Below are 11,103 nucleotides of genomic sequence, written 5' to 3'. Positions count from 1 at the left end.
ATTTGTTTTGACATAAAACAAAGCCATGGCTGTCCTGGTATTCACTATGTAGACCAAGCTGGCCTCAAATTCAGAGCTCTACCTGCTTCTGCTGGGATTAAAGGCGTACACCACCACGCCCAGTCTTAACTACTAGGTTTAAAGGGATTTTTTTTTTTCCCCTCCCTTTTGGGACAAAGTTTATGTAGCTAGGCTGGCCTTAATAAACTAGAGGTGATCTTCCTGCCTTGCCTTAGCTAGGATTATAGGCATATGCCTGGTTTAAAATCAGATCTTGCTCACTAAACCTTTAAATTTGTTAGGAGTGTTTTACTGTTTTATTTTTTTTAATAGGAATTTTGATGAAAGCTTTTCTGTGAAGGTATTTGGCATTTTTATTAATTTTATGTTCTTTCAGAAGGGCGCTATATCCCCCCTCATTTAAGGAACAGAGAAGCTACTAAAGGTGAGTCCTTAACACTTGGGTAAATCTAATTCTTGATTCATTTAGGAATTAGTCAGAACCTAGGGAAAACAAAGCAGCTTGGGAAATCTAAATTTCTATTAGGATTCATTTAAAATACTGGGACTTAATAACTTGGAAAAACCTCTGATGTCACACCATGGAAATATGATTTATTAGTCTCTTAATCTGTTATAATTAGTTACATCTTGATTTTAATTTGAAAAAATAGATGAATGCCATGCTGTGTAATACAAACAACATGGAAATAGTAAGTTGTTTTTGTCTTAGCATATATGACTAAATGAAGATGGACTTACTGCATGATAAGTTAAACCATCAGGCACATTCTAGTGATTTGGGAGTGATTGTCTGATATGGAATAACAAGAAACAAGAACTCGATTGTGGAAAGAAATTAGAAGAAGCAGGATCTTAAATTTTACAACTGGAAGAGATCTGCAGAAGCAATTACATTCTTGATTGCTAGCAAAAGCACCAGGCAGAAGGAAATAACTTGTAAATGTCTGACTAATAAGATGTTATTGAAGCTAGTCAACCCTACTTGTCTTCAATGTACCTGTCCTTGGGGATTCCCACTTAGTTAAATAATTGCATTTGACGTTATTGGGAGCACATAGGGAAGAGAGTTGGTGGTTTTTGAGTTGGTATTGCTAAGCTTGTAAAGAAACCTCTAAAATACCATCTGGAGTGTGATTCATGTGTACAAAGCATTGTTTTTCTACTTTTGCTATTGGAACTGGAAAATAACTAAACCAGGTAATCTGACAAGGCTAGTTAAACTACGGTGGCTGTTTCTTTGTAAAGTGAGTGGAAGTTCAAACATGGTTATATGATAGAAGACAGTGCCATAGTCCTTTTGCTAAAAGCAAAGTTGCTGACCTCTTCTTAGAGATGGTATCAGATTGCATGATCTGCTATACAGTACTTTCAAGTGGAGAAGAGAATTAGAGACTTTAGGCAAGCATAAGAATGTTTATATTGGTATCTGATACCACGGGGATATGAGCCTTCAAATTCAGAAAGATTGAGTCCGTGTGTTAATAGGACTCTTTTGAGTTGTGGTGGGTTTGTTTTTATTTTTAGGATTCTACGACAAAGACAGTTCAGGGTGGAGTTCTAGTAAAGACAAGGATGCATACAGCAGTTTTGGATCCCGGGGTGATTCAAGAGGGAAGTCTAGTTTCTTTGGTGACCGTGGAAGTGGATCACGGGGAAGGTAAGTGAAATCACTTTACATGTGTACAGTAGTCATTGAGGAATTGATCATTAATTTCATGTCTTTCCCCTGACTGTCAGGGTAAATGTGGATGTTGGACGTTCTTATTGACTTACTACATTTTCTTAGCTGCAAGATTAAACCTATTACATAAAAATTAGATACATGAGTTCAAGTCCAAAAATGAAATCAGTTTTTCCATTTCTCTAGCTTTATATTTATTTAAAAAGTAATTTCATATATTATTGAATGGCCTAATTTGCTTGAGCTCTTTTGAACTCTTAATGGCATGTTTTGGTTTGTTTTAAATGCCTCGTGTTTTTGATTATGCAAGTGTGGTGAGCTGACCCCATGTGCTGTGGTTAGTCTCATGTATCCAGATTTTTGACAGATAGACCTAAAAGTAAACATCTTTATTCAGGTAAGGATTTTTTTTTAAAACTTTTATTAAAAAGCTGTCGCATGAATTATCACTTAAGTGACTTCATACTATAACCTGAACAATTGTTGTTTCGGGTGTTTTTCTTATTTTTAAATCTCTACTACTAACACTTTGAAGGCATGGGCTATATGCCACTTTAAATTTTTTAATAATAATTATTTTGCTTTTTGAGACAGGGTTTCTCTGTGTAGCCCCCAACTGTCCTGGAATCACTGTAGACCAGGCTGGCCTCGAACTCAGAGACCTGCCTGCTTCTGCCTCACGAGTGCTGGAATTAAAGGCGTGTGATACCAGTAAAGCCTTAAATCTTTATTTGTTTTTTGTTTTTATATCTTGAGCAGTTTCCCCTCCCTCTTCTAGTCCTTACCCTCTACCTCCCCTCTTTCTCTCCACATGTACTACTGCTACTCTTTTTCTTCAGAAAAAGGCAGTAAAGCCTTAATTCTTAATGGTAGGCATAATTGGGCTATGGTAGTTTTTTTCTGGAGTGGTAATATGATCTGATAATGGGTAAGATTCTAATTGATTACTTTTGATGCTCAGGTTTGATGATCGTGGACGGGGAGACTATGATGGCATGGGCAGCCGTGGAGACAGAAGTGGCTTTGGGAAATTTGAAAGAGGTGGAAACAGTCGCTGGTGTGACAAATCAGATGAAGATGACTGGTCAAAACCACTCCCGCCAAGTGAACGCTTGGAACAGTAAGTTTTTGAAGTATGCAATTTTGAGGACGTCTTTGTCGCTGGGACTGCATGGGAACTTACTAAATCTTTATTTTAGGGAACTCTTTTCTGGAGGCAATACTGGGATTAACTTTGAGAAATATGATGACATTCCAGTCGAAGCAACAGGCAACAACTGTCCTCCACATATTGAAAGTGTAAGTATTTCCTTTCTTAAACTACAGAGAAGATAATTAGCTATACGTTAGAGTTTGTGGAAAGGGAAACATTGGGTGAGTTTAGTTATCACTGTTATCCTGGAATAGGGAATGTGTCAGGTATAAAAGCCCAACTTCAGTAATTGTATGCAAGTTAAGCTTCTGCTGTTTGTTGTCATTCACGTATTAGTATAAACAGGGTGCCTTCAGATAACATTTGTACTTATTTCGTGCCATTCAATTTTCTGACAGTTCAGTGATGTTGAGATGGGAGAAATTATTATGGGAAACATTGAGCTTACTCGTTACACTCGCCCAACTCCAGTGCAGAAGCATGCTATTCCTATTATCAAAGAGAAAAGAGACTTGATGGCTTGTGCCCAAACAGGTAAGCTCATTGGATAAGTAAAGAAGCAGATACTAGATAGGTGTGGGTGGTTTGTGTCCCATGAACATTTGGCAGTACTCAATCAATTCTATTGTTTGTAGTGTCAAAGCCATAGATGATACATAATTGTTACGTCTGCATTCTGTGAATCCTTTTTAAAATATAACGGCTTGTTCCTAAATTACCTGACTCTTGTTTTAGTCAGCTAAACAGGTTCCATGAAATTTTTGAGAGGTTTGGTCATAAAGTAAAACTACTAATTAACTCTCAGTGTTGATTCAGATGTAGTAAGCATGGTTTTATTGTGGTCAACTGAACATGCTTTCTCTTAACAGGCTCTGGAAAAACTGCAGCATTTCTCTTGCCCATCTTGAGTCAGATTTATGCTGATGGCCCAGGAGAGGCTCTGAGGGCCATGAAGGTATACATTCCCCAATGCTGGGAATAGGATTTTGTATGCTAAACATCTGCTCTGTCATCAAGCTGTATGTCCAATTACAATGTTTCTCTGTAAAAATTGAGTTACTGTTAAACTTGTAGGAAGCTATTGAGCATTCCAAATGGTGCTTAAGACTAGTCTAATAAAGTTTTATGGTATAGTATATAAATTGCAAAAGAAAATGAACTTCCTTTTTAAAAGATAATTTAAATTTTTATAGATGAATTTATGTGATAAGTTAAAGCAGACTAACATTTCTATATTTATTTCTTAGGAAAATGGAAGATACGGGCGTCGCAAACAATACCCAATCTCCTTGGTACTGGCACCAACAAGAGAATTGGCAGTGCAGATCTATGAGGAAGCCAGAAAAGTAAGTGCATTTTTGTAATTCATAGCTTTCCCATTGATTGTAATAAAATACTTTATGGCCATGTAAAAATCTTGACATTGAATTTGATAGAGTTTCTTTGTTTATAGTTCTCATACCGATCTAGAGTTCGTCCTTGTGTGGTTTATGGCGGTGCTGAAATTGGTCAACAGATTCGAGACTTAGAACGTGGGTGCCACTTGTTAGTAGCTACTCCGGGGCGTCTAGTGGACATGATGGAGAGGGGAAAGATTGGATTAGACTTCTGCAAGTATGTATTTGTTAGCATTGTCTAAATATATATAAAGATTGACGAAAAGTGGCTTACAGAAAGTTAATTCATCATAATTCCAATTAATGTTGAAAAGTCAACTAATGTTTTAGTAGAGGCTAGTAACTAGTTCTAAGGCCAAAGTGGGGACCAGCAAGATGGTTCAGCAGGTGCTTGCTGCCAAGCCTCATGACTTACTCAATTGCCAGAACCAACATGGTGGAGGAAAATTTACTTCTGCAGATTGCCCTCTGTGTGCCATATACACGTGTGTACACACAAAATAAAAGTGAAAAAAGTAAGCTAGTTGACTCTTGATCTTCAGTGCTTTAACCTTAGCAAGAATCATTTGTTTGCTACATAATTTTTTAAATGCAGTGTTAAAACATTAACTACATTGATTATATCATTTAAGTTAATTGACAGATAAAGCCATAAATTACCTTGATTTTTTTTTTTTTTTTCCATCCCTAAAATCTTAACTAAATGTTTTTATGACAGATACTTGGTGTTAGATGAAGCTGACCGGATGTTAGATATGGGGTTTGAACCTCAGATCCGTAGAATAGTTGAACAAGATACTATGCCTCCAAAAGGTGTCCGCCACACTATGATGTTTAGTGCTACTTTTCCTAAGGAGATACAGGTACTGTTAAACAATTTTCACTTACTTAAAGATTTCCTATTTCAATAGATATTTTGAGGGTTTTGTTATGTAGACCAGGCTGGCCTGTGACCCTCCTGGTGCTAGGATTAAAGGGGTATGTCACTACACTTGACCAAAAATGCAGGTTTATTTGGGGAGGGGAGTGGTAAAATAAAGTTGGGGAGGGCTTGCAAAATGGCTCAGTGAGTAAAATTGTTCGTTACATGAACTCAGTACCTTGAACCCAAAGGATGAAAAAGGACAACCAGTTCCCTCAAGTTGTCCTCTTTCGACATGAACTTACACACAAATACATGTAATAAAATTGCAAAATTAAAGAATGGCTTTTTTTCTTCAGATGCTGGCCCGTGATTTCTTGGATGAGTACATTTTTCTGGCTGTAGGAAGAGTTGGGTCTACTTCAGAGAACATCACACAAAAAGTGGTCTGGGTGGAAGAAATGGATAAACGGTCATTTCTGCTTGACCTCCTAAATGCAACAGGTGAAATCAGGAGCAGTTCAAGCTCTCTAGACTGCTTATGTAATGCTAATCCTTTTGTATCATTTCCTCCCCATCCATCAAAACATTGTCAAATGTCCATTTGATTGTCTTAAGTATTAAGTTACTAATAGTGATAAACACCTTATTTTCAAATTCAGGCAAGGATTCCCTGACCCTAGTGTTTGTGGAGACCAAAAAGGGTGCAGACTCTCTGGAGGATTTCTTATATCATGAAGGATATGCTTGTACCAGTATCCATGGAGACCGTTCTCAGAGAGATAGAGAAGAGGCCCTTCACCAGTTCCGCTCAGGAAAAAGCCCAATTCTAGTGGCTACAGCAGTATGTATAATGCTATGTATATTTTTTATTCTCAAGTTTATTGTGTCCAAATACTTGATTTTAGTGGGCCATATTATAACAAAAGTTATATTTCAGGTAGCAGCAAGAGGACTGGATATTTCAAATGTGAAACATGTTATTAATTTTGACCTGCCTAGTGATATTGAAGAATATGTACATCGCATAGGCCGTACAGGGCGTGTAGGAAACCTTGGTAAGTGTTTGATACCATCTATCCAGATTGTTATTTTTCATTGTGATCTGCACAGGAAAGAACGTTTATAGTTTTTGTTTGTTTGAAACAGGGATTATGTAGACAGGACTGGCCATATATATTGGTTAAATAGCTGATAGTAGTGGTTTTGTTTGTTTGTTTGTTTGTTTTTAGTTTTTTTTTTTTAATTATCTGATAAGAATCGGCCGCTACCTTTCTGGAAGATCTTTTTATTATTTTTCCTTTTGGAACTGTTCTAGGTCTTGCCACCTCGTTCTTTAATGAAAGGAACATAAATATTACTAAGGATTTATTGGATCTGCTTGTTGAAGCAAAACAAGAAGTGCCGTCTTGGTTAGAAAACATGGCTTTTGAACACCACTACAAGGGGAGCAGTCGTGGACGTTCTAAGAGGTAAGGTGTATATATATATATGGAGATAGGTATATACATGATGCATGAGGTATATTATTTCCCAGTATTATTTTTAAAACTTGTTTAAAGTAAATAAGTTAGTGTCAGCCCATCAATGCTTACACCTTTGAAAACACTTGGGAAAAGTATGGCTGGATGGGGGATTTGTGAATGAGAGAGTTAGAGTTGATTATTAGGAAGTTGGACAGGAGTTGGGTGGAATAGCGTCGTCCTTTCTGTGACCCACCACCAACCTTTACCCTGTCCCTTGCAGCAGTCGGTTTAGTGGAGGGTTTGGTGCCAGAGACTATCGACAGAGTAGTGGTGCCAGCAGTTCCAGCTTCAGCAGCAGCCGTGCAAGCAGCAGCCGCAGTGGTGGAGGTGGCCATGGCAGCAGCAGAGGATTTGGTGGAGGTAAGATTTGTTTGTTTTAAATCTCCTGTAATTTTGGGGAAGTCTATCTTAAACACAGTTAAGACCATTCAGGGAAATTCAGCACTGTAGATTGCTTTTCATAACTTTTGAAGGAAATGATTGTTGCTAACAAAAGACAACTTAATTAATTTCTTTTTCTTTTTAAATCTCTCACTAGGTGGCTATGGAGGCTTTTACAACAGCGATGGATATGGAGGAAATTATAACTCCCAGGGGGTTGACTGGTGGGGTAACTGAGCCTGCTTTGCAGTAGGTCACCCTGCCAAACAAGCTAATATGGAAACCACATGTAACTTAGCCAGACTATACCTTGTGTAGCTTCAAGAACTCGCAGTACATTACCAGCTGTGATTCTCCACTGAAATTTTTTTTTTAAGGGAGCTCAAGGTCACAAGTAAAGATGAAAGGAACAATCAGCAGCCCTGTTCGAAGGTGGTTTGAAGACTTCATTGCTGTAGTTTGGATTAACTCCCCTCCCGCCTACCCCTATCCCAAACTGCATTTATAATTTTGTGACTGAGGATCATTTGTTTGTTAATGTACTGTGCCTTTAACTTTAGACAACTTTTTATTTTGATGTCCTGTTGGCTCAGTAATGCTCAAGATACCAATTGTTTTTGACAAAATAAATTTACTGAACTTGGGCTAAAATCAAACCTTGGCACACAGGTGTGATACAACTTAACAGGAATCATCGATTCATCCATAAATAATATAAGGAAAAAACTTAAGTGGTAGCCTGCATTGGGGCTTTTCAATACTTGCAGATTGGGGGAAAACAAACAACAAACGTCTTGAAGCATATTAATGGAATTAGTTTCTAATGTGGCAAACCGTATTAAGTTAAAAGTTCTGATTTGCTCACTCTATCCTGGATAGGTATTTAGAACCTGATAATAGTCTTTAAACAAGCCATTCCAGTCATGATGAGGTGATGTATGAATACATGCATACATTCAAAGCACTGTTCTCAAAGTTAATGCAAGTAAATACAGCAATTCCTCTTTCAATGTTTAGGCAGATCGTTAACTATGAGCTAGCCAAATGTGGGCATGTTATTACAGGGAAAGTTTAAAGGTCTGATAACTTGAAATAGGTTTTTAGGAGAATTCATCTACTTAGACTTTTTAAATGCCTGCCATAAAAGAAATTGAAATGGTAGAATGGCTGACCACAGCAATGACCAGCCCTCACATAGGGCTCTGGATGATTTTTGGTCTAATAACGCATGCTAGTGTTGATGTTTTTTGGTCAAGAGGGGATGAACAGGAAGAATTATGCAGCAGGCTTTATTTTAAATGCCGATTCACATTACTCTGTTCAAGCTGCGTTGAGATGTTAAACTGGCTTACTATAGACTTTGTAAAAAGTGGCTCCAGAAGAGTAACAAACTGAAATCTGAGATCACACAGGTTGGAAATATGTACATAACTGCACAAGGTGTCAATTCTGCTCTACAGTGCAGTTTAGTCAGTTTTAGTTGCATAGGTTTCCATTGTATTTATAGTCTGTTTATGCTAAATCTGGCCAAAGATGAGCATTGTCCACCACTAAAATGCCTATGCCACTTGGAATTCTGGGCAAATTTTGTGACCAGAAGCAGTGATCAAAACGCTCAATCTTTTTACAGTGGCATAGGAAGACGGCAACAATTTCCTAAAGTGCAATAGATTTTCAAGTGTATTGTGCCTTGTTCTAAAACTTTTATTAAGTAGGTGCACTTGACAGTATTGAGGTCATTTGTTATGGTGCTATTTCAATTAGTCTAGGTTTAGGCCCTTGTACATTTTGCCCATAACTTTTTACAAAGTACTTCTTTTATTGCACATTCAGAGAATTTTATATATATGTCTTGTGTGCGTGTCCTTAAACTTCCAATCTTATTTTGTCTCTTGGAGATTGTTGAACGCAGCTTGTCTAGGAAAGGGATGGGACTAGATTCTAAAATTTATTTGGGACCATGGGAATGATAGTTGGGAAGAAAACTTTGCACACGACAGATTTCTAGATACTTTTTGCTGCTAGTTTTATGTAATATTTATTGAACATTTTGACAAATATTTATTTTTGTAAGCCTAAAAGTGATTCTTTGAAAGTTTAAAGAAACTTGACCAAAAGACAGTACAAAAACACTGGCACTTGAATGTTGAATGTCACCGTATGCGTGAAATTATATATTTCGGGGTAGTGTGAGCTTTTAATGTTAAGTCATAATAAACTCTTAAGTCAAATTAAGCAGACCCGGCATTGGCGGTGTAGCCATAACTTTCTGATGTTAGTAAAACAAAATTGGCGACTTGAAACTAAATCATGCCAAGGTTTTGATACACTTGTCTTAAGATATTAATGAAACACATCAAAACACTGATACAAAGTGTCCAGATTCTCAGATGTTTGTTGTGTGAGTTTTGTTTAGTTGTATTTTTTTTTTCAGTGAATGTCTGGCACATTGCAATCCTCAAACATGTGGTTATCTTCGTTGTATTGGCATATATTCAGTGACTTGTACATTCAGCAATAGCATTTGAGCAAGTTATATCGGCAAGCAATATTTTCAGTTACGTTTCAAAAATAAGAATGAGTTTAAACTTGCTGAATGTAAAGATTGACCCTCAAGTCACTGTAGCTTTAGTAGTTGCTTATTGTATTAGTTTAGATGCTAGCACTGCATGTGCTGTGCATATTCTGGTTTTATTAAAATAAAAAGTTGAACTGCACAGTCTCCTTTGTTGTTGTCAATTGTGGTTTACTTTTAGAGGTGAAAATAAAATTGTGCTCTTGCCTGAATTGTACTGTGTCATTTGATTGTCCATTTTTTAACATGCCTTTGCAGACAGAAGGGCTGCCCTGTGTATTTGATAAAACAGTGCTGGAATACTGTGCAATGGGATTTTTTGTGTGATAGGTGGAAGTTGAAGGGGATGCATATATCTGTTAAGCATATTTTTGTTTTTGGTTTTTTGATACGGGGTTTCTTAATATATCCCTGGAGTCAGCTTCCCTCTTTAACTCCAGGATGCTGGGATTAAAGGTAGGCACCAACACTGGTGCTGTGCTATTAAACTTTTTTATTTCAAGACAGGGTTTCTTTGTGTACCCTTGGCTGCCCTAGAACTAGCTCTGTTAGACCAGGCTAGCCTTAACTCAGAAATCTCCCAAGTGCTAGAATTATGTGCCACCAATGTGAGTCATTTTTAAAAATATTCGATAGGAAAGGTAGCTGAACAGTGCAGAGGTGAGTTAGGTAAAAGGTGTAGTTATCTAACATGGTTAAGTCCCTACTTGGCGAGATCCATTACAGTCCAATTATTGCAGGCTACTAAGTTGGGGCAGGTGTGAGAGTCTGAACTGCAAAGTTGAACTATATTTTCTTGGTCAAAATGCTTTCAAATGTCTGTACAGGTTAATATTTGGCCCCAAGTCCAGTCTCCAGTATACAGAATTTTGCCACTAAGGAAAGATGGTTCCAGAGTGAGGCATAGTGGTGCATCCCTACCAGCACTAGACAGGCAGGCTGGTCTACCAAAAACACTGGGTTCCGGGTAGTGTTTTCAAATACTTCAAACTTCAAGGTAGTGAACCTAAGCTAGTTTTGATTTGTGTAGGTAGGGACATGAATTTGTAGTATGAAGGGTTAGGATTGAGAAGTGCTATAGTTAATGTGAGAACTGAAGTTGAATAAAGGGCTGTTTGTGAGTTTTGAGAATTACCTTTTTTTTTTTTATTTTGCAATACAGTTCAGTTCTACATATCAGCCACGGATTCCCTTGTTCTCCCCCCTCCCGCCCCCCTCACCTTCCCCCTCACCCTGCCCCCCATTCCCATCTCCTCCAGGGCAAAAGCCTTCCCCACAGACTGAGATCAACCTGGTAGACTCAGTCCAGGCAGGTCCAGTCCCCTCCTCCCAGGCCGAGCCAAGGGACCCTGCATAGGCCCCAGGTTTCAAACAGCCGACTCATGCAATGAGCACAGGACCGGGTCCCACTGTCTGGATGCCTCCCAAACAGACCAAGCCAATCAACTGTCTCACCCACTCAGAGGGCCTGATCCAGTTGGTGACCCCTCAGCCATTGGCTCAT

The 11,103-nt window shown here is 38.1% G+C and overlaps 1 protein-coding gene across 1 annotated transcript; it reads left to right on the top strand.

Moving 5' to 3' along the window:
* The first annotated feature begins 311 nt into the window (after window positions 1–311).
* Ddx3x (DEAD-box helicase 3 X-linked) lies at window positions 312–9,811 on the top strand. The gene is made up of 15 exons (XM_059250102.1): window positions 312–445; window positions 1,549–1,681; window positions 2,667–2,825; window positions 2,905–3,004; window positions 3,257–3,392; window positions 3,728–3,813; window positions 4,106–4,204; window positions 4,312–4,472; window positions 4,974–5,118; window positions 5,477–5,621; window positions 5,780–5,961; window positions 6,058–6,175; window positions 6,436–6,589; window positions 6,864–7,003; window positions 7,182–9,811. Exons 3-15 carry the CDS (start codon window positions 2,701–2,703, stop codon window positions 7,259–7,261), a joined length of 1,671 nt encoding a protein of 556 aa, XP_059106085.1. The 5' UTR covers window positions 312–445; window positions 1,549–1,681; window positions 2,667–2,700; the 3' UTR covers window positions 7,262–9,811.
* Window positions 9,812–11,103: the final 1,292 nt, after the last annotated feature.

The sequence above is a fragment of the Peromyscus eremicus genome, chromosome X (assembly GCF_949786415.1).
Source record: "Peromyscus eremicus chromosome X, PerEre_H2_v1, whole genome shotgun sequence".
NCBI lineage: Eukaryota > Metazoa > Chordata > Mammalia > Rodentia > Cricetidae > Peromyscus > Peromyscus eremicus.
This window is presented reverse-complemented; position numbering and strand designations above follow the sequence as displayed.

Coding starts and splice junctions, on each gene's coding strand:
- Ddx3x (XM_059250102.1), top strand. CDS start 2,701: ATGGGCAGCCGTGGAGACAGAAGTGGCTTTGGGAAATTTGAAAGAGGT. Junction 6,176..6,435: donor AGGGCGTGTAGGAAACCTTG/GTAAGTGTTTGA, acceptor GAACTGTTCTAG/GTCTTGCCACCTCGTTCTTT. Junction 6,590..6,863: donor AGTCGTGGACGTTCTAAGAG/GTAAGGTGTATA, acceptor TGTCCCTTGCAG/CAGTCGGTTTAGTGGAGGGT.